This window comes from Cebus imitator, unplaced genomic scaffold (assembly GCF_001604975.1).
Source record: "Cebus imitator isolate Cc_AM_T3 unplaced genomic scaffold, Cebus_imitator-1.0 Scaffold294, whole genome shotgun sequence".
Taxonomy (NCBI): Eukaryota; Metazoa; Chordata; class Mammalia; order Primates; family Cebidae; genus Cebus; species Cebus imitator.
In genome coordinates, this window is record NW_016107609.1 from 52878 (window position 1) to 80078 (window position 27201).

Consider the following 27201-nt stretch of genomic DNA (forward strand, 5'->3'; position numbering starts at 1 on the left):
TTCTGAATGCCTTCCTATCCGCATTTGCACATTTTCTGCCCCGCCCCACCCCCCATCGAAGAAGGTGCATGGTGTGACCAGGCCTTGGGGAGGGAGTATGGGTGTGCCTGTGTGTGAACTCTCCGGGCATTCCTCCTTCGTGATATCCTGGTTGCTATAGTGCGGAGATCTATTTGTGACACACAGAAAACACTTTAAAGAAACTTTGCTTCCTGACCATGACTTCCTGGGCAATCTGTCCTTCCGGAGACTGTTGAGCGCCAGACGTTTACATGCATGTCTGGACAGAGAGCAAGCCTGGCTCATTCAGACCCCGGGCACCAGTCGGAGCAGAACTCAGTGGTAAGGAACAGCTTTCTTTCCACTGAAGATTCGCTCAAGCCGTGCCCGGCAGGGCGGGCAGCGTCTCCTGGCGGCCTTGACGCAAGAGCGTTGGCACGGGTACCTCCATCTTTCTTTCCTCGGGAGCCCATCGTGCCGTTGGCTGTGCCGCTGCGCCTTCAGCACCCAGGCACCAAGGGGAGCCGTTTTTCATACCAAACCACCGGTGAAAACAGGAAGTGATGAAGCACAATTCACCCTGCATCTGCACTGAGTGACTTCTCTTTCTTTTTTGTCATTGCTCACTAGGTGTAGACACGTGCGGCAGTTTACGCTGTAGGATCCCCAGACCCACTGGCTTTGAACGTTTTGGGGGCTTACCATGCCGCCACCCGCGGACATCGTCAAGGTGGCCATAGAATGGCCGGGCGCCTATCCCAAACTCATGGAAATTGATCAGGTTAGTAACGTGACAGCGTTGGGAGTTTATTTTCTCTTTCCTTTCCATACTGGAATTTTCATAGACTTTGGATAGCTCTTTCTTCCCCCTTTCTCTCTCTAGCTGTGTTGAAAAATCTGTGCAATAATTGTTGCAATGTTGGCTTGATTTCTGTACCACACGTAGTAGTGATGGATGGGGTTTTTATACTCTTCCAACATCCACTTGGATTGTGTCAATGCAGGATTTGTGTCTGAAGCTGGGAAGGAGGTGGGAGGGACAGTGGATCAGGCCCTGGGCAGTTGACAACAGTGGAGGCTGCCCCATCCCTGCCTTGCCATGACACATGAATATGTGCAGATTGTTGTAACACAGGCAAGACAAAGCTTTTTAAATCGTTTTTCTCTTCAGTTTCTGCAGAAGCAGCCAAACGCATTGGTACTTTGTTACATTAATAGCTTTATGATGAAATTAGTATAGAAGGGTTCAGTCTTGGATCTCAGCCAACTGTAATTTTTATTTTTTAGTGTAAAATTCACTATGTGTTTAGCATATTGTCTGCCATGTAGTAAATACTCAGCAAATGTTTATTGAGTTAAAAAATATCAAGAAGACTTATAAAAGTGGTTTTACCCATAAAGGCACTTTAACTTGAATCTTGAGAATTGTATGGTGTGATTCTCATGCACTATTTGATGATAGGTTATCTCAGAATGGTTACTTTTGTCCTCCTTTTCCTGTAGCCATTCTAGAGCAAGTGATTTAAGGGATAAAAGGTTGAGACCAAATATGTACTTACAGGTTTTATAATGTCCATAATATAGAGTTCTAGATGGCTTTCTATATTTTCAAAATTATAATACTGTGGCAACTCCAATCTTTATGTTCTCTATACCATTTTATGATTAAGATTTACAATTATTTCCTGGTCAGATTTTATTATCTGCTGGCAGGATCAATGAAAGAGTTATATGGAATTCTGTGAATCCAAAGGAATCACTAAAATGAATTCTACAGGTCAGATCAGAATTAATTGAACTTAAACTCAAATGTAAGAAAGGGTCAATTTTTGAGATTTTTGTCAAAAAAGCTGTCATCACACCACACATCATTGTCATTTTAACTGCTCTCTGAGGTGGTTTCTACTGACTCAAGAAGCAATCTATACAAATAGAGAAAAGTAGAGATGCCTGATAGTTTCAGATACATTTGAGTCAGGCAAGACATGCTTATCTATTTTCATGTGTGGTTTGAGATGCTAGTTAAAATTTACCTTAAGAAAACGTTTGGAGATACTTGGTGCAGACTGAATGTAGTTAGGATTAGGTTTGGACACAGCCTAAGAGAGCAACACTTCAATGAGATAGAAGTTGGTCTCATGTATATGTAGAGGTCCTAATGCCCCTTAGTGGCATGCATTTGGGCCCTCTGTCTCATTGCATTGCCCTTCTCAATCTGTGGGGCTTCGAACCAGATGCTCAGGCATCACCTAAAAGCATGTTAGAAATGCAGAATCTCTGGTCTTACTCCAGACCTCTTGACCTGAGTCTGCATTTTAGCAAGATCCCCAGGACATCCCTGTGCATAGTTCAATCTGAGATGTGCTGAGCTGGATGCCTAGTGTCCAACCCCAGGTGCTCATCAGAACTACCCAGGCACTTATTCAAATAACTGTTTTCAGTGATCCCATCCCAAGAGACTCTAATTTAGTGGTTCTGGTAAACTATTTGATTTTGATTATGTGGTAGTCAGTACAGTTTGGGTACCTTTGCTTTAAGACAGTAGCTCTTGATAGATATTTCTCCATACCTGTGAGGTTAGTGTAGTATTCTCTGCCTTTGGAGATGGCCTTTGCTATGTGTGTGCTTTAATATATATTTTTTAAATTATCTGTTTATTTTGGAATAATTTATATTTACCGAAAATTATGAAGATTGTATAGGCTTACATTTATACCCTTTTTCCAGTTGCCCCTCATGTTAATATCTTAATCCTGGTACATTAGTCAAAACTAAGAAATTGACATTTGTACATTACATTAACAAAACCACCAACTTTGTTTCCTCAGTATCCTTCCATTTGGATAATTTCTCAGTCTTTTCTTGTTTTTCATGACCTGATAGCTTTGACAAGTAATTTTATGTTGATATAATTTTAAACACACAAAAATTGCAAGGATAGTAAAAAGTGCTCTGTACCTACTTTTTCTGAATCATTTGATGGGGCCTTGGAAGTACCATCCCCCTTCACTCCTGAACACTCAGTGTGTATGTCCTAAGAATGTAGTCATTCTCTTATATAATCACAGTACATTTATAAAAACCAAAAGTAAATTGAATACTGGTATAATGCTATTGTCAAATTCACAGTTTGTACTCCGTATTCAAATTCCATCAGTTGTCCCAATAGGGCCCTCTACAGCTATTTTCTCTGTGGTGTAATATCCTGTCCAGGATCACGTACCATGTTTATTGTTGGGTCTCTTTGGTCTCCATAGATCTGCAGAAATTTATCAGTCTTTATCTTTTGTGACCTTGACATTTTTATAGACTACAGGGGCAGCTATTTTAGAAAAATTCTTCAGTTTGGGGTTCTCTCATGTATCCTACTGATCAGATTTGGGTTTTGTATTTTTGGTAGAAATGTAGAGAAATGACGTGTCCTTTATGACCCATCATATCAGGAGATACATGGTGTTGCACTGTCTCTCATTCTTGGTGATTATTCTGGTTTTATAGATGACAAGTGTAAACATTAGTTAAATTTTAGACCTCCTATTAATCACATATGGAAACCTATAGACAGTTAGGAACCCAGACTCTTGTTGCCCTGCAGTTGCTGAAATTATAGTGAGACTTATGAAGTGTTGGTGTCAGATGTTGTTTCTTGATTGAGTCAGAAGTTGGCATGAGAATTAGAAGTATGTTTGCACACACAATGAAGAGTAGAAGAAATGATTATTACTTGGGTTTTCTCCTAATCTTCTACCTTGTTCAGTAAAAGATCACATAACCTACCTCTCTCCCATAGCATGTTAGCTTCATTTAGAAAGCTCTTTGCATTATTTTTTAGCCTGGATAGCTACTATTTCTCTAAAAGCTGTTTCCAAAAGTTGGGTTAAGCACTGCTGCTCTATCATCTCCCAAAATTTTGGGTAACAGTATTGTGTTGTCCTTATCACATTGTGTTGTCCTTGTCTATCAACTGATCCCAGTGGTCCTCAACCATGAGTGTGTACAAAAAGCATCCAGGGAGCTTGTACAAAGGGCACATACCAGCTTGTGCAAAATGCATGCCCAGCTGGAGAGATTGTGATTCTGTTGGCCAGCAGCAAGGCCTTTCATCTGTACCTGTGATAAGCACCAGATAAATCTGATCCAAGGGCTTCCACAGTTGGAGAAGCAGTCATTAGACTAGGAACTGCCTGTCTCTGAATGTTGTTTCTTCTTGCCTAGGTGAACAGTCCTTAAGATGAAAAGATATTTCATGAATGAATAACTGGAAGGAGGTGCTTCCTTAGTAGTGATTATCTTATCAGGTGCTCAATTCTGCTCAGCCACCCTCTAACAGTGTCTGGAGTATTCAGAGGGATGTCTGCCCATGATGGACTTATCTTCTTTCTAAATATTTAGGAGAAAATTCTGTGTTTCCACTCAGTAGGAAAACCCCCCAGGGGCTTTTTACTTTGCTGTATCAGGGAAGCTCTCAAAAGAGTTATGAGCTTACTGGTTCCTGGCCCCTGCTCTGGCCTTCGAGATCTGTTGTTGAGTTTCAAGCTCGGGGAGCTGCTTGAGGCTGAGGATGTTTGTTGTCTGGATACATCAAGGCTCCTATATCCACTGCTCTTGTTAACTTACTATGCTCTGAACAATGTGTTTATTTATCAGTCAAGAGTCTAGAATCCCAAACACTTTGATAAGCAGCATCTAATAGGCAGTGTGGCAGAAGGGGCAAATATAGGCTCCAAGGACATTTAAACCTGGGTGTGAGGCCTTGTTTTAGTTCCTTCAGCTACTATAACAAAGTACCTAAAGCTGGGCAATTTACAAACAACAGAAATTTATTGCTCACAGTTCTGGAAGCTGGGAAGTCCAAGATCCAGGCACCAGTGGATGTGGTGTGTGATGAGGGCATGTTCCTCATAGGTGGTGCCTTGTATGTGTCCCCACAGGCCAAAAGGGGCAAACAGACTCTGTCAAGCATGTTTTTATGCCACCACCATGGGGCCAGGCTTCAAGCAGATGAATTTTGGGGGGACACAAACATTCAGACCATAGCAGTCCTGGAGCCCTGCTTTCTGTAAAAGGCTCAGTTAGCCTTGTTGAGCCTCAGTCTCTTTGGGATATTAATTTGCTACTTTTATGGTACTTGTGAAGATTAATGGAAACATGTGAAAAGAATGTAGCACGTTGCCTAGCTCAGAGTGATCCCTAATAAAGCCAGCTATTATTGCTGTTAGTTTAAGCAAATTCCATTAGATTAGAAAATCAGGTACCCTGGTTTTCTTTTTCACCTGTACTTCCATTGTGAACAGTTGCCTTTTGTTCTCATTCTTTCTCTGTCTTTTTAAATTTTTAAGAAAGAGACAAAATTAAAAGGTAAGTGGGAGGCATCCTCTGGTAATAAAGAGGTGTCCTAACTGGACACATAGCCCATGCGTGGTGTGGAATATTCACTGGCTCCCTAGTAGAACTCTGTGATCTTTTTTCCATCTTGGCCACTCACCATTTCTCAGCAGCAGCTTTTCTGTTCCCTGCATAAACTCTTTAAGTCTCCACTATCTCCTGCCCCTGCCCTGCCCACTCAGACCTTGCGTTTGAAGGAAGACACAGACCAGAAAGCTACCATTTCTGTCTTTGCCTTAGAATTTCTCTGCCTTCATATTTGAATGGCACCACAGACTACCTGATGCCTTTGTCTCCTGCCTTCCTGTTTTATTTTGTTTCTTTCTACTGCCAGCAGAGGACGGAAGAACTGGTCCTAATTTCTTTCCAGTGCTTTCAGCTTATCCCTGCCCACAATGCTCCACATAGGTTTTAGCCCATCCTTGCCACCCTGCCTGGAGCTTTCTCCCATTCATGCCCTCTGCTCTTATTCTTTTCTTCTTCTCTGTCTTCAACAGTGAACTCTTCTGTTCTTACTTTGGAAAATCCTCTCCCCCACCCCTTGACCTAGTAACTGTCTTTTCGTAGTATTTTATTCATGTTTTTCCATTCCAAGCTTATTTAAATGTTACCAGTATGTGCCGTCTATGTTGTTCCAGGCTTTTTTGCTTTTTTTTTTTTTTTTTCCAGACAGAGTTTCGCTCTGTTGCCCAGGCTAGAGTGCAATGATGCAATCTCGGCTCACTGCAACCTCTGCCTCCCCCGTTCAAATGATTCTCCTGCCTCAGCCTCCCTGGTAGCTAAGACTACAGGCACATGCCACCACATCTGGTTATTTTTTTTTTTATAGTTTTAGTAGGGACAGGGTTTCACCGTGTTGGCCAGGATGGTCTCAATCTCTTGACTCTGTCATCTGCCCACCTTGGCCTCCCAAAGTGCTGGGATTACAGGCATGAGCCACTGAGCCCGGCGTTCCATACTTATTTTAATCTTTGGATGAACAACATTTTACTTCTCTACAGGGCTCCCCTCTTTGGTGGCACCTCTGCCTTCGTTGTCCTCACCCTCTTGGTTACACTTGGCAAAATTGCTCATTCTCAACTTCTTGAAACTCTCCCTCCCTTCCACTAGCTTCAGTATTTGAGATTCCTCTTCCTTGTTTGATTTACCTGAGCATGTTTCCTTCTTGGTTCCTCTTCTTTCTAGATCAGTTCCAACGTCAATGCTAAGCCCTCTGGTCAATGTGTTCACTGTCGACACTCTTTGTCTTAGAGTCCATGTTCACACATGACGTTAAAGTTTCACCTCTGCCTACATATGTAACAGCAGTTCCCATCACCAACGTGGCCTGCCAGCTAACCACTAGTTTCATTTCTCTGTTGGGTGGATATATGATTCCCCTCTCTAACTTAAGTTGCCTGCAGAAGACAGACAAATGGTTAGTGAAACTGCCCATATGTTAACTTGAAGAAAGGGGTCTCACAGGTATTACCAACTTTTTGAGGTTATTCCATGTAGAGGAGGGACCATTAGATATGTTCTTTTTTTAATCTCCTTAACATAGGGTCTCATTGTGTCACCCAGGCTGGAGTGCAATGGCATAATCACAGCTCACTGCAACCTCTAATTCTGGGCTCAAGAGATCCTCCTGCCTCAGCCTCTTGAGTAGCTGGGATTATAGGTGTGCACCACCATGACTAGCTAATCTTTGTATTTTCAGTAGTGACAGGATTTTGCCATGTTCCCCAGGCTGGTCTTGAACTCCTGGACTTAAGTGATCCTCCTGCCTCAGCTTCCTGAAGTGGTGGGATTACAGTCATGAGCCACCACACCCTGCCTAGATGTGTTCTTTATGACCTAAGTGTAGGAACTCCGTCCTTTCTGTACTAGTACAGAGATTTCACCTCCGATCAAGGAAAGCCAGTAAGTGTGCATCAGACAAATGCTTAGAGAAGCTGTCATGAGCATATTCAGTCCAAAAAGGGCGATGGGAAGAGATACATGGTTTTTAACCTTACCTCTGCTTCTCAAATGGCTTGGGGCAGAGGGGTGGCTGCTGTGGGCTTCCAGGCACTCCTCGCTCACTCTGCTGCAGCAACTTTGTATTGTTCCATTTTCATTTGCGGATGATTTGGGGAAAGATTTTGTTTGAAAAACGCTTATCACAGTTTAAACAAATAGTCATGGATGATTCATGAGCTTTCTATTGTTCCTGAGACTTTAGTCAGATTCCTTAGGGTGGCTTTGCATCCTTCCATATTTTTCGCAAGCATTACCCCTGGACCAAGGTAGTCTCTGCAGGTTCTATATGTGACTCCTAAATACCCTTCCATTTTGTAGAAGCTGCTCCTTTAGACGCTTGTTCTGCACATTCATGGTCTTTCTTCATCTCTTGCCATTTCCTTCTAAAAGTACACCACCTTGAATTCCCCCTGTCTTCTCCCAGCTGTCTACTGCTTTAAATCCTGGCTTTGCTAAGCACTGCAGAGAGCCTCCTTTATACTCAAACCTTTTCTGATGACATTATAATGCAATCTTTTCCCCAGCTTTCTGATTTCTTATACCATTTTCTTTGCCTGTAGCTTTTATTTGCAGTTAATATATTTCACACATAATATAATTTACATTTTTCTATTTTTGTGCTCACATCTCTTGAAGTAAATTATAAGCTCTTGGAGGTCGGCCTGTGGCTTATATACATTTGTATCCTGTGGTTCATCACATTGATCTCCATTTCTGTGTGTCTACAATAGGTTTCAATTCTGAACAGTGAAGATAAGGATGAAACACTGGTAGTCTTCATTCTTCAAACAGAAAAATTATGATAGCACCCTACCCCAGTATATTGGGAGGGGGTTAGTTCCCTAAAAGAAACACAGATGTGTGTGCTTTAGTAAGTGTGATTGCCTGCAGTTTTTCAACTACCATATTTCTATAGCATATTTAAGATATAATTCCATATGCATAAATTTGATTTACACAAGACCTTTGAAAAGCCCATTTAAGTTTTTGTACTTAACATGGAGTTTTGCTCATTAGTAGTAGTAATAATAATAGCAACTGCCACATACTGTGTGGCAGGTGGCAGAAGTGACTTGCACATAGGATTTCTTCACCTTATTACAGCCCTTCAAGATTGGCTTATGCTCCCTACTTCACAGTTATTCAAAGGTTCATCTTGCCCAAGATTACTCAGCTAGGAAGGTACTGATTTGAATCCAGCACTGTTTGACACTAAAAGCCAGGAAGTTTTTTGGTTTTGTTTTTGAGATGGAGTTTTGCTCTTGTTGCCTGGGCTGGAGTGCAGTGGTGTGATCCTGGCTCACTGCAACCTCTGTCTTCTGGGTTCAAGCGATTCTCCTGCCTCAGCCTCCCAGGTAGCTGTGATTACAGGTGCCCATCACCACACCCGACGACTAATTTTTGTATTTTTAGTAGAGATGAGATTTCATCATGTTGGCCAGGCTGGTCTCAAACTCCTGACCTCTGATGATCCACCTACCTTAGCCTCCCAAAGTGCTGGGATTACAGGTGTGAGCCACCGTGCCCAGCCCAGGCAGTTTTTACTAAATCATTCTGTCTTTCTGCCGGGTAGTTCTGTTTTCATCTCTCCATCTGTTTCATCTCTCCATCTGTTATGCCCCTGCTTAATGGTTCCCACCAGTAACACCAGTCTGGTTCAAGCAAACACATACACCTTGCAGGCTGGCTTGCTCCTGCTGCTAACCATGTGACTCCCAGGGACACATTGTGTCAAGAAAGCAAAGGACACATTGTGTTAAGAAAGCAAAGGGAAATATGGCAAGTGGTCTGGCTTACTATAGAAAGAACCCATCCGAAGCAGGAAAGAGCCTTGAAAAGCTAGTTTATTGGGGCTGAGACACTTGGGGAGGCGTGGTGCTTATAAGCATGGACTTTAGGAAAGGCTCATATGGGCTCAGAATTGGCTCTGACACTTGCCTGCTCTATGACCCAGGATGAGTTTACTGCTTTGTAAGGAAGAACTGGCAATATGCATTAACCCTTTCTAGCGTTATGGGATTATGTGAGGCAATCACTCAGTTAATCATAATTGGCTCCTATTGGTTACTATTATTAAATGGTAATTTAATAATGATATTTTAGTAATTAAATGGTAATTTAATAATGGTAACCAGTAGGAGCCAATTATGATTCTTCTGTCTGATACATAGAATAAGCTTCTCATGTTGCAGGTAAGTCTGGAATAATGTAATATAAACTTTCCCTTAAATGCATTAAAGTAAGCTCTTTAGCCTGAAAAACCATAACTTCCAAGGCAATTAAATATTGGCTGGTGAAAGTTGAAAGACAGTTGAGCCCCAAATAAAGAGGCTTGGAAATTCAGATTCTTTTTTTTTTTAACAATCACATAAAATAAGGAAAATGGGACTGCATTTCTTGAAAACCAGGTTCTAATTTTGCATTGCAGAAATTAAAAGTCATGTAATTTTCCTTGCCTGTTTTTTCTTGGGTGGTTAGATTAGATTGGGATTTCTCAACCTTGGCACTATAGACATTTGGGGCCAGATAATTCTTGATTAGGAGGGCTGACCTGTGCATTTTATGCTACCTGTGCATTGTAGCATTTTAGCAGCATCCTTGCCTTTATTCACTAGATGCCAGTCGTACCACCTCCCACATGCGGCAAGTGAAAATGTCTCAGACCAGCAGGTTGGGGCTGCAGTGAGCTGTGATCGCACCACTGCACTCCAGCCTAGGCAACAGAGTGAGATCCTGTTTCAAATTTTTAAAAAGAAAAGTCTTAGACATTGCCAAATAACCCTTGGGTGGTGGACAAAGTCTCCTCCTGTTGAGAATGGACTAAATCAGGGGCTCCTGAGCTTGGTTCCATATCGCAATCACTCAGGAAACATGTTGAAAATACACAGAGGATCATTTTGTAGTGATCCAAGGTCCAGAGATCCTTGTTATGAAGTTCCCCTGGTGATACACTCTTGGACCTACATTTGAAAACATTGCTGTGAAGCCCTCAAAATTTCTCACTCGACCTGCAGGAGCTACCTTTGGCTCCCACAGTAACTTTTAGTGAGTCTTTTACAGGTAGTGCCTCATTCCTCCATGAGGCTAAAAATTCTTAGCCTCTCCTTACTTTACAGGGAGTACAAATGTAGCAAACTTTAAGAGTTTGTTTTGCTCCAATTAAGAAAGGTGTAATAAAGACTATGTGATACTGTACCATTGCTTTCATGCTGTCATAATAGTTGAAATGATACTGGTAGAGTAATAGTCACCCTTCATCTGATTTTTGCAACTTTTAGATTTGGTAATGTAACAGTTATTTCTTAAACTTCCTTTAAAATAAAGTGACTGAGGTACTTCCTTTTCGGGTTTTAGCTCTCTTTTCTTGTGTGAGAGAGTCTATATAACCTCCTACAATCTTAAAATTTGCCATGTCTTTTGAAGAAAAACACAGCAAACACATCTCTCCCTTTAACTGAGAGCTGTTTAATTGAGCTAGAATGAACTCTGGCATTCTCCTTTTCCTTCTGCAAATGAAGTGCAGATTTAGTTTGCTCAGGAGGTGGGTGCTGGTGGCATTCTCTGCTGTTCTGCTTCCTTCTACAACACGGTCACTCTGAGAAGTCTGGCAACTCAGGACACTCTTCTATTAACTATGTTTTCTTAAGACTTGGTGACTAAGACCTCTGACATTTCTAGAACCTTTTGTGAATGTTATACTTTGTGCTAATTTTCCCGTTAGGTCAACCGGTTATTTGTGGCGGCATATCTAAATACGTGGATTTCAGTGTTGAGAAGGAACTCTGGGTTCCCAGGAACAAACAGCTTGTACTTTAGGAGTACATAGACCAATGTGCAGTGTGTTCAGAACTCCAAGGAAGTGAGAGCAATCTCTGGCAAATAAAATATGTGTGTTTCTAGTTTCTTGTTCCTAACTTTCCATCAAATGCATTTATGGATCAGTGGCATCACCATCATGTTTGATCCCCACCCCTACAATCTCCACAGCTCCTCAAATAGCAAGTCCTGTAGAGTCAGCTTCCTAAATGGGCTTGAGTCCATTCACCTTTTATCTGTCCTAGCTGCCACTGCTTTAGCTTATCTCCCCTAGATGGCTTCAGTAGCATTATAGCTGGCTTCGAGGCCACGCCTCTTCCTCTCCTTCCCATCCATTTGCCCAGGCCTAACATCCTGCACTGGCTTGTATTGCACCTAGAATAGAATCCAGATGTCCTTGGTGTGGTTGGGAGGGCCCCCTGCTCCCAGCTATTGCCAGTGCACTGCCTTGCTTAGTACCACTGTGGAGTCCCCCAATGCCACCATCTGAGTTCTCATCATATGCAAACATTTTCTCCTTTCACAAACACAATTTTTTCCCCTCTTCTGAGTCTTAAAAAATGTGATTTTTCTCTTAACTAGAAATTACCCTCCTCACTTCTCTGCATGTCTAGCACCTATTTATTCTTCCATGCCAGATGAAGGTTAAGTTCCTTAGACCTTTCTCTAAGGCCTTTTCTGACTCTTCAGACTAGATGCGGGCGCTTGCTGTGTGCACTTGTAACATCCCACAGGGCTCGACTTGTCAACACTGTAATCACTGTGTGATGCTCTGCATGGGCCAAGTGTATCCCCAGCACCGCACAGGCCTGCACATGCTAAACTCGTAAGGAGTGTTTGTTCAGTGAAGGAAGTAAGTGAAATTGTCTATTGACACAGACAGTAATACATGAACAGGAGTGGTCATGGTGAAGGCATTCCTTGCCTTGTTTGCATCATGTATTTTAAATACATTATTACATTTTATGAATTGACTTTAGGAATATCTATGTGTGTCTTTCCATCAAAGCTATCTGTAGTTAAAAGACGATCAGTGACTTTGAGACAAACTGTCTCAAAATGATGATGGATGAATCCTTACTCTGGGACAAGTTTGTAGTGATCTGTTTGGATTGATCAGCCTCATCATGATGAGATGCTCATAATTTCTAGTTGTCACTTCTTCCTTGACATCCTCACCCATATAAACAACCCTCCATCTGTCTGTCTGCCTTGCTCATCAGTATGGCCCTTGTACCTCAAACTCAGCATATTTAAAATGGTTCTCCTTGATTCTCCCGGCCTCAAACCCATGCAATTTTGCTTTTCTTCATATTTTCCTTTTCTTGGTGACAGATGTGAACTGTGCCCAGTTTGCTCAAGCTGACACCATGTGTCTTTTAGACTTTTTTTTCTCCTTCATCCTTTTTATCCAATCAGTCATCACAGAAAACTTGTCTGCATCTGGTCTTAGTCACATCTGCTGCTACCGCCCTCTCTGGACCTCTTCCTTCTGGTCAGCGTGGAGGAGTACAGACAGCAAGAGAGAGCTTAAACATCAGTGTGTGTTGAGTATCCTCAAAGTGCTTCGAAAGAGAGAGCATAGTATCTACACAAACAGGAGATTATGAGCACAAAGCAAGTGGGTACAAGTTGAGAACAGGTGTACGTGAGAAAGAACCAGTTAGAAACCTTATAAGTGAAAAATGCAGTAGTTCTTCCTTTATCTGTGGTTTTGCTTTCTCCAACCAACCAGTCTGAAAATGTTAAATGAAAAATTCCAACAGTAAACAACTCATAAGTTTTAAGTTGCACACTGTTCAGAGTACTGTGATAAAATCTTGTGCTATCCTGCCTTGTCCCTCCAGGACTTGAAGCACCCCTTTGTCCAGCATATGCATGCTGGGGACACTTCTCATTTGTTAGTCATTGAGTAGCCATTTCAGTTATCAGATCGACTGTCATGGTATGGCAGCACTTGTGTCCAGGTGGCCCTTATTTTACCTAATAATAGCTTCAAAATGTAAGACTATTGATGCTAGCATTTCAGATATGCCCAAGAGAAACTTCTCTAAGTGAAAAGATGAAAGTTCTAGATTTGCTAGGGAAAGAAAAAAAAATCAGTTGCCAAGATCTATGGTAAGAATGAATCTTCTGTCTGTGAAATTGTGAGGAAGAAAAAGAATTCATGCTAGTTTTGCTGTCAAACCTCAAACTGCAAAAGTTATGGCCACAGTGTATGATAAATGCTTAGTTAAGATCAAAGAGGCATAAAATTTGGGGGTGGGAGAGATGAAGAGAAACATGTTCTGATTGATGGTTCGGTGCTATCTGAGGCTTCAGGCATTTGCTGGAGGTCTTGGAACATATGCCCCTCAGATAAGGGAGGGAAGACTGTATGTGTTAACAAAATTATAAAAAAAAAAACCAAAACCAACAGCAGAAAGATAAAACAATAAAACAGAAGAGTAACTTTAAAGTGGATTCAGCTAAAGAGAGAATTGGTAAATTGAAGGTTAAAGATAAGGAATTCATCCAGAATGTGGCCCAAAAGAGAAAGGAATGAAAAATATTAATACCAATGCTAAACTGTGTTGAAAGGATACATTAAGAAGCTATAATCTATGTTTAATTGGCATTTCCACTAATAGAGGAAATGAATAATGGAGACAAAATATTTAAAGAGCTCCTGGCTAATATCATGCTTCTCTGGAATTAAAGGGAAATCTGACAGTGAGAAAGAACAGGGGCTCCGGATTTGGCCACTTGGGTCTCTGGTCCATGAGGCTGTCCCATCAGAAGCCTTGTGGACTTAATGTCCTGTCCAAGAGAGTAGAAAATGGAACGTCTCTAAGCATGGGAGTGACTTAATGAATTGTACTTTACAATTACAATAGTGAATTGCACTTTCAAAAGGTGCCGATTTGAGAATTGTTTTTTGAGGGCAAAATGGAAAATGAGAGGCTAGTTAGACTGCTCTTGCCTTAGCCCAATCAAGAAACAATTATGCCATGAACTGGGATGGTGGTAGGGAGATAGAAAGAAATTAGGTATGTGTCCCATTATGACATATGGGAAGACTAATTTGACAGAAAATTGATGATTGATTATGTGTGTGGGGTAAGGCAGAATGAAAAGTTAAGGGCAGTTCTGAGATTTCTGGTATGAACAGCTAGCTGAAAGGATGTTGGTGACATCTGCCAAGATAGAAAACATCTGTGGAGGAATGTTCACATGGACTCACATTCTTCATGGACACCTTACAAAGGGGTGCAGGAAATTGTTCAGGTGTCAGCATATCTCCTTTCATGTTTCCTTTGGGTTTTGATATACCGGCCAGTTTTCCTGTTTAACTTATCTCTCAATCCCTAGTGGAATCCCCTATCATTTGAGAATGCACACCTGATTATGCTGCTTACCTATCTAAAAACCCACGAGTCCAAACCTTTAAGAGTTGTCATATTCAGAATCACTAAAAGAGAGAATTTAAATATTCTCACCACAAAGAAATGATAAATATTTGAGATGATGGGTATGTTCTCTGACTTGATCATTCCACAATGTACACATGTATCACAATATCACTTTATACCCCATAAATATGCACAGCTATTATTTGTCAATTATAACTAAAATAAAATTAAAAATAAAGAGTTTTCTGTAGGAATTAGGCATTTTTTTGCCTCTAGCTTGCCTGTTGAGCCACTGCCTCATCTTTCACCTGTGTGACATTGTCAGCTCCTCCTTATGCAAAGAGGACATCCATTTCACTCTGCCTTTGCATTTGCTGTATCTTCAACCCAAAATGCCTAAGGCAATCCAAATAGCACTGACTTGTACTTGCTTTGCTCTACCCACAGGCACAATAAAGAGAACAGCTTTGAGAGTCACCCCAGATTGCACTGGCAGGACAGGAGACAAACAACAGTATGAAGGAGATAGGGAAGATGTAGTGTTGATTCCAAGTTTATATTCTGACAAACTAGGAGAAGACGAATACAGGTTGATAACTGGGAAAGAGAGTTTGGGGTAAGATTTGAGTTTGAGGTTATGAAAGGGTATAAATTCAAGCTGAAATGGTCTGAGACGGAAGGGACTACAGAGAAGTTAGGGTTGGAGATGGTGATTTGGGCATCTAGAGTGAGCTTGAGCAGAGAGGCTCTTCTAGTGGGTATCAAATGTTCCAGTATTAATTTGGGATTTTATAATTTATGCACGAGGAAGTTACATCTACTATTCATATGGCTAAAATATTGCACTTCAAGTAACATTTATCTTGAACTATGTGCCAGGAATCTAGGCACGCAGCTCCAGCACCCACCCCATAGGTATTTGCTCTAAGCACTTGGGTTTGTTGTTCACGGTTTTGAGGACTTGGTAGATTTGAGATGGAGTTAAAGGGTAAGGGGTCTGGAATTATACAGGTCTGGGTTCAAATTCTGACTCTGTCACATGTGCTATGAGACTTTGAGCAAGTTACACAGCATCTTTTTTTTGTTTTGTTTTGAGGCAGGGTCTCCCTCTTTTGCCCAGAGCTGGAGAGCAGTGGCATGATCCTGGCTTACTGCAGCCTTGACATCCTGGGTACAAGCGATCCTCCCACTTCAGCCTCCCAAGTAACTGGGACAACAGGGATGCACCACTATGCCTGGCGAATTATCCTATTTTTTGTAGAGATGGGGTTTTGCCATGTGTCACGGGCTGGTCTTGAACTTTTGAGCTCAAGTGATCTGCATGCCTAGGCCTCCCAACAATCCTAGTGTTGGGATTACAGGCGTGAGTCACTGTGCCTGGCCAGATTACTTAACGTTTTAACATCCCTCATATGGTTTGCTCATTAGTGAAATACACTTAGTAATATATTCTTGTAGGGAATATATGGTAGTCACTCAAAAAACAGTAGCTGTTGCTACACTGTATCTTGATTAGAAGGGCTGGTCAAGTGATGATAGTAAAAGAAGATAGTAAAGTCTATGTTGATGATATGTTGAAGTTAGGGGTGGAGAGACAGTGTGAGATTGTGGTCATTGTTTGCAGAGTTTAGACCCTGCCTGAAAAGCCTGTGTTGTTATTATTCAAGGCTATATGTTCTGTCTCAGGTTGCCACCATTAACTTAATGGGACATTTGTTTGAGGCTCAGGAGCCAGGTCCCTCCACTGCCTCATGTCCATTACACTCAAGAAAGGAGAATTAATTGGCGTTGGTACATCCACTCACAAACACACAGACCAGCTAGTAGCAAAGAGAGACCAGAAGGACAAGAAAAAAATAAAACTAAATGAGAAACATGAACTCATTTCATACTTTTTGCCACTTGTTCCTTTCAGTGTTCTTCTGACTGCTGAGTTACTTTCAATCTCAGGTTCTTTGCCATTGATAAACCTTCATAATCCTGTGTGGAAATTGAGCCTGAACCCTACTTTGTCTTCAGGGCTTATTGGCTTTCTCATATCTACTCTCCTAGCCTGATAACATCATATCCATTAGAGCTGACAGTCATATCTGTTGATCCTACTGAATCTGTCTGAATTTTTATTTTTAAGCTATGCACATAAATACAGTTACCTTTCCAATGGTGAACTTGACACACACAAATAAGTTATTTCACATGGGTGAACGTATGCAGACCATAAGGCCTGAATTGACTCTCCATGTGAATCATTCATTTCCACATAAAAGGGAATACTTGATTGCAAAGGTATGGTGGAGTGCAGTGGCCTTCTGTGGGTCTAGAATCATCTGGAAGTACTTGGAAAGACTGATATTAAGGAAGTTTGAAGACAGTATAGAAATTAGGAAAGTGGCTGTTGCTGCTCTCAGAGATAAGGAAATTGGAGAAAGTGTTGTTCTTGATATCCATAGCAACATTGATATGTAACAATGTTCAGTAAAATAATCAGGGACTAGGAGGAGAATCACAAAAGATTATAACTGATATAAGTAGTGCTTTATTTTTGCATTGTTCATCTCTGTATTTCTGACATTTTCTTAAGTTGCAGCTTCCCTTCCAATTGAAGGGAAATACAGCGTCTGCTGAGCAGAAGCATGTTAGAATATCTAAAGGAGAAGGAAGGTCTGCTTGTCTTTAGCCCATCAATACATTCAACATCATTATTTCTATCTTTGCTTATTGCCATTGTTTAGTGATTTTTATGACACAATTTAGGTAAAATCTGATACCTCATTTGTTTCATGAAGCTTGAAATAAGTCACTTTTGGTAAATGATTTTTTGAAATGAATCATTGTTTGTCAAGAAAAAGGTGGCAGAGCCTGTCATTTTTCAGTATTTCAAATTAATGTGATCCATGGTTTTACTGCTGTGGAGAGGTTGCTGTGAGCCCCCTTTGTCGTTTTTGATAATTGCTGGAATTTTGTGTCTGTTATTCACACTGCAACTATTGTTAGGATACTAGCTTTTCAAAAACCAGCTGAATTTGCCTCAGGAAGGTGTGGCTTTGTTGTTATCTTACAGATTCATCAGTCTGTTATTAGGAAGATAGGGTATGAACACAGCCTTTTCAGAACACATCAAATTCCTCCATGCAAAAGTATGTGGCTCGGAAGCATGGAGAGTGGTCATAAGATCATTGGAGGAAGAGTAAAACTGTTGTAAAGATTCTGGTGTCATTGACACAATGTCATGAGGTGCCTCTGGGAGCTCGATGACTTATTGTACATTAAAGTTTGTCCAAGTCACATTGTACACGACGTATTCAACATGCTATCTTCGCTCAGTGGTGTTCTGACATTTGGAAGCTGTATTTCTATTCTTTCTGGGCCAACATTGCTAATAACTGCTGAACAGAATATGTTCAATGAATTTCCATCTATAAAAGCAAAATAAAATCCCAAATGCTGTGCTGTACCACCTCACAGTGTTAGAATAAAGCATTTGTCAGGTTTGTTTGTTTGTTTTAAGTACTGGAGAAATGCTTTTTAATAGTCTAGGACCAAAAACTTTAAGTCTTTGTGGAAAAGCAGTCAGAGGGCCGTGAGGCAATCACTGAACCGAAGGGTGGAGGAGTGCTGGAGATCAGGGACCATGTCTGTCCTCCGCTTGCTGTGATCCGTCTTTAGCTGCTCCCCTGAGCCTCCATGGCAGTCAGGAAGAGACCAGAAAAAAAAAGAAAAAGTAGCCAAAAGTCTGAAAAAGGAAGATGTGTTTTTAATCAATGTTCATTAACTGCCTGCCTTTCCAGGCCCAGCAGCCACGCGCCTGGGAGGGGGCAGTGTCCCAGAGACAGTCTCTGCTGCCAAAGCAGGTGCCATGCAGGTGGCAAAACTCAAGAAGACGAATTTGAGAATAAACAACAGGTTGCAGCAAGTGCCAAAGGCAGCATTGGGGGCTGGAGTCATTTTAAGGAAGAAGTAGGAATTGGATTTCATTCATTTATTTACTCAATTTCTTTAACCAGCATTTTTAAAAAGTATGTGTGAAATGTCCAAACAAGGGATATAAGTAAATAAAAGAAGCTATCTGTAGATAACATTATGTAATGCCCTACAGTGTACCAGGTGCTGTTTCAAGGATTTTACACCATTATCTCAATTAATCTTCATAACAGGAAGAGAAAACAGAAGCATTGAGAGAAGTAAGAAGCCCAAGTTCCAAAGCCAGGGACTGCAGAAGCCAGGATTCAATCCCAGGAAGTCTCCTAAAGTTGTTGAAGACCAGGTGTGGTGCTCACGTCTGTAATCCCAGCAGTTTGGAAGGTGAAGGTGGGAGAATTGCTTGAGGCTTGGGGTTCAAGACCAGCCTGCATAATATAGTGAGACCTTGTATCTACAAATAATAAACCAGCCAGGCGTGTTGGTGCACACCTGTAGTCTCAGCTATTCAGGAGGCTGAGACAGGAAAATCCCTTGAGCCCAGGAGGTTGAGGCTACAGTGAACCAAGTTCATACCAAAGCACTCCACCCTGGCGACAGAGTGAGACCCTGTTTCAAATAAATAAATAATGAAGTCATCCAAGAGCTCATAGTTGGGGGAAGATAGAGAACAACAAGTAGTCAATAAAAGTTCATCATTCTAAGAGCTTTTCTGGTGTGTATACACTGGATACTATCTCATGAACATCTTTCCCATATCATTAGAAACATTTGAAATGAATAAACTTGATGGAAACAGCCTTTCTTTTCTGAGTAATGCCCATTTTCAGACAGGCAGAGGCCAGAGAAGTGGATTTCAGAGCTAAGAAAGGCAGCCTATGCTCCATAGTGGCTAACAGGTGTCTGGACACATTGGCTGGGGGTGCTGCCAGCCTCAGCAGGCCAGCATCAAGGCAGAAATGTGGGCAGCAACAGACTTGAGCCCTCCAAGGTGAGCATTTGGGCTGTATAATGTCCCCAAGCCAGGTGCCTTGGCGAACAAACAGGAACAGGTGGCTGCACAGCCAGGGACTGCCAGTGCTCATCAGAGGCGGGGCAGGGAGGGGCTCTGATGAGGGCTGACAGGTGGGGGGTCCCCTGGGAAGGTGCCTCCAGAAAGGCTGGATTGGCCGCCTCATAAATAAACAGCCAACGACTCCCCAGGCTGCTGCATCTCCAGTGCCTTAAAGGAACATGTACTCTGAGTGAGAGAGTGATCATATTTTTTTAAGAGATTGAGAAGAGGCAAAAGGAGAACTGTTTAGTAAGAAAGAAAGAAGCGTTAAATTTAAAGGGGTGGCAGGACATGCTTGTGAGCCATGGATCTGCATAACGGGTTATGCAGGACTAAACCTGGAAGATGGCTCAGGGGAGCCATGGATTCAGGAATTAGTGGTACCAGCATTGTATTAAAGGCAAAGGAAAAAGAACACAAAAGGGAAAGCAAAAGACCAATACTCACTTTAAGGAATATAGAGAGAAGAGATGTAAATTGAAAATCAGCTGCTAGAGAATTTGGCCGTTTTCAAGAATTATTATTATTTTTTTTGAGATGGAATCTCACTCTGTTGCCTAGGCTGGAGTGCAGTGACTCACTACAACCTCTGCCTCCTGGGTCCAAGCAATTCTCCTGCCTCAGACTCCCTAGTAGCTGGGATTACAGGCACCCACCACGCCCAGCTATATTTTGTATATTAGTATTAGCAGAGTTGGAGGAGTTTCACCATGTTGCTCAGTCTGGTCTCAAACTCTTGACCTCAAGTGATCCAACTGCCTCAGCCTCCCAAAATGCTGGGATTACAGGCATGTGCCACTGTGTCCGGCCTTAAATCTAGCTTATTTTACAAAAATTGGCAATAAATCTTCTTGTGTAAGAAATTTGCTTTGTGGACTTACTGTTTTTAGTAAATTAACAAAGGAACTCTTGAGAAAAAGAATTAAAATAAAAAGAGAGGAATATATCCTTTAATAAGAAAAGCTACTCCTTGAATGTAGCTATTGACACATGGCACTTTGCCCTTCAGATTCATATGGAAATGCTTGCTTCATTTAACAAATAATGCTACTTATGCAAACATTAAAATTTCTTCAGAATATACTATAAAGTGAAGAAAGATTTTCATATGCTGTAGGATGACCTCACTGTTGGGCAGGAGAATGGGGAAAAGAGTATGGGGTGGGGGCCTCTATGCCTATGGGCCTTGATCCCTGCACATAGAAATGTGGTAACTGCCTAACCCTCCAGGTTATTCTGGAAAAATTCCTGCTCGTCTTTTTCAGCTCACTGTTGAGTCCAAGAAGGCAGTTTTGATCATCCAAACAAAAAGCTTCAGGAATTTAGTGATGATTTGTATAAATTATGGAAACATACTGAAGCAGTTAAAATAATTTGGCTTCAATATTCTAAATCCAAATTTTGTTTTTCGAGACAAAGTCTGGCTCCGTCACTCAGGCTGGAGTGCAGTGGTGCCATCTCAACTCACTGCAACCTCTGCCTTCTGGGCTCAAGCAATCCTCCCACCTCAGCCTCCCAAGTAGCTGTTATTATAGGTGCACACCACCATGCCTGGCTAATTTTTTTTTTTTTTTGAGACAGAGTTTCCCTCTTGTCGCCTAGGCTGGAGTGCAATGGTGCGATCTCAGCTTACTGCAACCTCTGCTTCCCAGGTTCAAGCGATTCTCCTGCCTCAGCTTCCCAAGTAGCTGGGATTCTAGGTACCTGCCACCATGCCTGGCTAATTTTTTGTATTTTTAGTAGATTTGGGCTTTTGCCATGTTGGCGAGGCTGGTCTTGAACTCCTGACCTCAGATGATCTGCCTTCCTCAGCCTCCCAAAGTGCTAGGATTACAGGTGTGAGCCACCGCATCTGGCCTTTAATTTTTGTACTTTTTGTAGAGATGGGGTTTTGCCATGTTGTCCAGGCTGGTCTCAAACTTTGAAGCTCAAGCCATCCACCTGCCTTGGCCTTCCAAAGTGCTGGTATAACAGACATGAGCCACCACACTGGCCTAAATATTTACAAATACAGTATAGAAGTTAATTTTTAGTTCCTTTAGGGTTTATGGAGCTATAGAGAGGAGAATCAAGCAGTGTCATCATTTTGAACTAAATTAATTTTTCTCCTGAGGCTTTGCTTTCAGTGAAATGAAAAGCATTATTCAGTGGGTCTACAGAAAGCTATTAATGTATTATTCATATCATTCTACTCCCAGGTCTTGGTGAATTTGACAGACAGACAGACATACCTTATGTAATGTTTTGGTCAAATGTTAACTAAAAAGTCCACAAGGCAGAGCTGGGGTTTGGCTTGGAATTTACTGGTCAGGCAATGAGCTCATGTCAAAAAGGGGGCATTCTACAGGAAGTGAGAAAAACAGTGATACCAGGCTAGAGTTTTCAAGGTACCTGGAGTATCTTGGTCAGTCTTGTCTGCTTATGAGAGTATAAGGCTCACCTCTTTGGTCATGCTTACTGGCAGTAACACTTGTTTGGCTGGTATCTGTTGTATCATCTGTTGAATTACATTCTTTATCATCTGGTGCTCAGTGCTCTTCCAAGCTATGAATTGCCTGATTCCTATAAGAATAATTCTGCATGGGGAGTAGTGACAGCTTTCATGTGTCTAACAGCTTATGACCAGCGGCTGCTCACAGCCACTCAGCAGTGGTAGGAAGTGGAAAATGTGCTAGTTAATCCAGGCTATCATTAAACATAGCTCGTTCTTTTTTAAAAGGAAAGTTTGTGAATGTATAGATTTTTTCATTTAGCAGAGGTATATTGACTCTTCTATTAGATCCTGTTAACACCTACATATTGTGATAACTAGTACTGAGGGCAGGGAAGCCTACAGATTAACTAAGATGCCTTGTTCTCAAGGGATGGGGAGATAAAACAGATATACAGAGTCCTCAGAAGTGATTCATTTAATGTGCTAAGTATACAGAGGGAGTAATTGTGTCTATTCAGGGAGATAAGGGGGCATCTGGTTACAGGAGGTGGCTTTGACATGGATAAGAAATGATAGGTAAGAGGTCTTGTTAAGAGTTGGAACAGAAAGGAGAGGGACATTTCAACAAAGCAAATGGCAGGAGTGAAAATGTGGAGATGAGATTTTGTTTGTTTGTTTGTTTGTTTGTTTGTTTTGGTGACTCACCAACAAGATCCAGAAGGATGGGGAACGTGTACAGAATAGTAGAATTACTGCAACCAGATTATGGAAGGCTTTGGCAACAAGCTAAGGGACTGACACTTTTGTTGGAGCAAAAGAGTGAGATGAGCAAAGTTTGTGGGGAAAGTCTAATTTTATGTATTTATATTTGACATGGGGATTGGATAAAAAGAAATTAGAGATGTGGAGACTTATCTGCAGGAACCTGGTGATGGGATCTTTAGAACAAAGGTGGTAGGAAAGGTCCGGAAAGATGAAAGGGAGAGAGGTTGTGGAAGAAGTAATGATGAGACGTAGTGTCTTGCAAATGTGTATGCCACCGAACGTAGTAAAGAAGAAAGAGAAGACAAGGACAAGTTTGCTAGAAATGTGCCTCAAAGAACTGCTGAAAGTAGGCTAGTCGACTGTAGGAACTAATGGAAGATGAGACTTTGGGTTGATTTGCTAGGGACGCATTTTATTAGAAATTCATGGCAAAGAGTTATTAATGATGGGCTTGTACTCAGGAAAGGTTCTGGGTCAGAGGAAGGAGAATTAAGGGTGATGAGATTGGAGTATACACTCAAAGATCTATTTGATGGCAGGAGTTGGAATGAGGAGGGTCAGGAGTTCAGAAGAGTTAGGCAGTGAGAAGCAATGCTATGGACACCACAGAGGAAATGACTACGTAACCTTTTAGCACCTTATATCTGAAAAGTGAAGACATAAATGTTAATGAGACTCCTGGGCAGTAGTGGTGCCATAATGAGAGCAGAGAAATCGTGGCAGGGTTGGGTGTGGGATCTGAGGGGTCGTGTGCTACAGTTGGGTAGAATGAGGGATAGAAAATGTGAAAGTGATGACTTTTGTTTCCCCTTTTAATAAGGTACCTGCAGGAGAGTTAAAATGTTCTAACAGACTGTCAGAGATTTGCAAGAGAGTGTTTGGGGCTACAACTATAGACTTAGGACAGTTGAAGAGAATGAGGTCCATGAGGAACTGACTGATTAAATAAAAGCAGAAAAGATAAGAAAAGAACTCTGGAGTTAGAGAGCTAAAGGTAAAAGAGCAACTATGAAGGATTTCCCGGACTTTATTGAAGGATTAGTTATAAGTGTAGGAAAATTAAGAAAACGTGCTATATCATAGAAGCTCTGGAAAGGGGGTTTCGAAAAGAAGGAAGCAGTAACAGTGTCAATAAGGCAGACAGGAAAAGTAAGGTAAGAACAGTGAGAAGGTTGTTGGAATTATTTTTTGGGTGGCTGGGGCTAACGTTTGATTGCGGTAGATGGAAGAATGAAGAGACCCACTATTATGTAACACTCATTTTAATTGACTAGGCTACTCTATGGGTGTTCAGTCAACTATAATTCCTTTTCCTCTGTGGTTTACAGTTTTTCTTTCATCTTTCTCTATTAAGTCTCTAAGCTTTGTGCATCTGTGGTCTTTATTCCTTTCATATATCCAACTTCATTATCTTCTAGGTATAATAGTACCCTAGAGACCTCTGCCTTTTTAAACTTGATTCTCAATCTATGAATCAGATCTGAAATAAAATCCAAGTAATTCCTCTAAGAAACTTCAGTCTCTAAGTCTAAATCTGGGAACAGCTGCTTTTGATGCCTTTTCCTACCTTAACAATACCTTCTTGACCTGACCTTTTGTTTCAGTGTAATTTAAGACTAAAACCTGGCTCTGTTATTTGTGTTTCAGTTTTGAGGGTTCACACTTGATTTGGGGAGATTCTCTGATAAGTCATCGCAAATCGATAGCCTAGAGGGATCTCTGGCAGCTGGAAGGGCAAAATTCTTGTCTATGGAAAACAGTTTTGTTTCTGAAGTTCCTTTGTCATTTGGTTGAAAGAACGCATTTGCTTCTCAGCTCACAGCTAGAGCCATAAACAGTGGACAGGTTCTTGCAAAGGCCTAGAACTTGTGTGACATGTAAGTAGAGTAGAACCCAGTTGCCATTTGTCATCTTGTTCTAGAGGACAGATTCAGGATATAAGAAATACTGCTACTGTCTTTCTGCTCCTCAGTAATTCTAGGTTTCCCATTTTCTCCAACTGTGATTATTTATTTTTTAATTTTTGTGGGTATATAGTAGGTATATGTTTTTGTGGGGTACATGAAATGTGTTAATACAGGCCTGCAATGTATAATAATCATATTGTGGAAAATGGGGTATCTGTATCCTCAAGCATTTATCCTTTGTGTTATAAACAATCCACTTATACTCTTTTAGTTACTTTTAAATGTACAATTAAATTATTGACTATAGTCACCCTTTTGTACTATCAAATACCAGGTCTTATCATTCTTTATTATGTTTTTTTGTGCTCATTAACCATCCTCACCTCTCCCACAACCCTTGCCACTACCCTTCCCAGCCTCTGGTAACTACTCTTCTTCTCTCTGTCCATGGGTTCAATGGTTTTGCTTTTTAGATCCCACAAATAAATGAGAACATGTGATGTTTGTCTTTCTGTGCCTGGCTTATTTCACTTAAAATAATGGTTTCCAGTTCCATCCATGTTATTGCAAGTGACAGGATCTCATTCTTTTTTATGGCTGAATACTTCACATTATATCTACCACATTTTCTTTATCCATTCATCTGTTGATGGACTCTTAGATTGCTTTCAATTCTTGGCTATTGAGAATAGTGCTGTAAGAAACACCTCCAACTGTGTTTATAGTTGTAGGCAAAGGCAGACATTCTTTTGCACGCATGGTAGTGAATGTGCTCATAGAGGATGGAGCTCCGGTGGGAGGGAGTTCATTGGAGGGACACTGTACACTGAATTGGGCCTTTAGCAGGGGTTAGGGAGGCCCTTGGAGAGGACTATGCAAATGGTATTCAGAATTCACCAATAGGGCCGGCATAGCATCAAGTCCAAGGGTGAGGATACAAGGAGGAATTGGAGCCCTTTCAGGAGTCCTAATCCTTTTTTGAAGTCTTTTGCCCTTTGTATTAATTTAATATAATTAATATAATTTAATTTTTTAATAGCCTGAGGGGTGAACAGATTCTATTTTCATTTTACAGATAAACTAACTGAGGTTCAGCAAATGAAGAAAATTATAGGTAACTTACACTGCAAACAAGTTGACAGACCTTGGATTCGAACTGATCTATTGGATTCAGAATCTCTTTCCAGATACCACAGTGCCTTTCAGATAGACAGAAGTAAAACCTGCTTATATGTAAACAACTTTTTTATGGTTGTACTTGAAAATCGAGGACCATGTATTATACTTCTCTGATTTCTCATCTTCTCTTCCTCTCTTCCCCATTCATTTCTTGTCTGTGATTTGTTCTTTGAGTTGACATGATACTCCCCATCCCCAAGAGACAGACAGGGTCTTGTTTGCATCCAAAACAGGAAGAGTTTCGACATCTCTGGGAGAGCTGATGTGTCTCTCTGCTGCATTCCTTCTATCTTGGGGGCAGGCAGAGCACAAGTGTGGTTGTTAGGCGCAAGAGCACAGCTGTAGTCAGCCGCCAGTTGACACCAGGGCACATGGTGTCATGGCTGCATTAGTGGAGTGTGTCTGGCTCAAGCTGCTGCATGATTGGCATTTATCAGGGCCATCGTCGGGGGAAGAATTCTATGCACTTTGTAGGAACCATTTCGTAACACCTCCTATTCCGTTTGCCACATGTTCTCATAAAAATATCATGAATTCAAGCTTTTTACATAAAGCCATACTGCAGCTTGCCTGATTCACGTACTGCTTCTGAGGGATTCTGGTTTTGACTTGGCCTCATGGGCTTCCATGGTCTGTGAGATCTTTGAACAAAACTATATTTCACCTTGATTTCAGTGTGGCTAAATTAAATATGATGCATATTTTGTTCAACTAATAATGCTGAGTGTGGCAAAAAGGACCACAGGGGTAATAAATCGTTAATAAATTTGGTGGTGACAGCTGGTAGATTGTTACCTTGAGAAAAGAGACTCATAGACAACAACTAAGAATAACAAATGTAAATTCTCTTTGCTTAGATATCTTTTTATGAAGCTTCTTCTTTTTTTAAGTTTAGAATGATGAAATGAAACTAACAGAAAGTATTTCCTTTTTTGTCATTTTGCAGAAAAAACCACTGTCTGCAATAATAAAGGAAGTCTGTGATGGGTAAGTGTTACTCAGGATTTACCTAAGGCATTCTAGTTGATAAATTGACAAGCAAATAAAATATGTCCAGTAGGATAGTAAAATATTATTCGTAAGTCACCCATTGACCTGTTCAAAGTTACTAAGAATTACTGTGTAGGAATATCACACCCTTTCCACCACAATTTACCATTAGTCCTCAAAGAGCAGAAAGTGAAATGGCTGTTATGTGCATGGTGGGGGAGGGGGTGGTTGGCTTTATTTATTTTAGGAAGTTGTGTTTATTTTGTCCCACCCAGCAGGGAGTACTCTAAAGGCTTCTGAGGGCACAGTACATACTTGATCTGGTTTAAACTGAGAGGACCACTCAGGTCCCCACAGAGG

At 41.2% G+C, this 27201-nt stretch overlaps 1 protein-coding gene across 7 annotated transcripts in view; it reads left to right on the forward strand.

Moving 5' to 3' along the window:
- Nucleotides 1–219: 219 nt before the first annotated feature.
- The window catches only part of ELMO1 (engulfment and cell motility 1), a 457713-nt gene continuing 430731 nt past the window's right edge, over nt 220–27201 (forward strand). For 5 of the 7 annotated variants that reach the window (XR_005196005.1, XR_005196006.1, XM_037729109.1 and 2 more), the window contains exons 1-3: nt 220–342; nt 631–781; nt 26798–26838. Coding sequence is in view for 4 of the 7 variants with exons in the window: in XM_037729109.1 (XP_037585037.1) it covers nt 704–781; nt 26798–26838 (119 nt within the window). In the remaining 3 variants the exon portion in view is untranslated. Of the gene's footprint in view, nt 343–630; nt 782–14400; nt 14470–18751; nt 18859–26797; nt 26839–27201 lie in introns of those variants that run through there. The other 2 variants (XM_037729110.1, XM_037729112.1) reach the window with 2 other exon arrangements.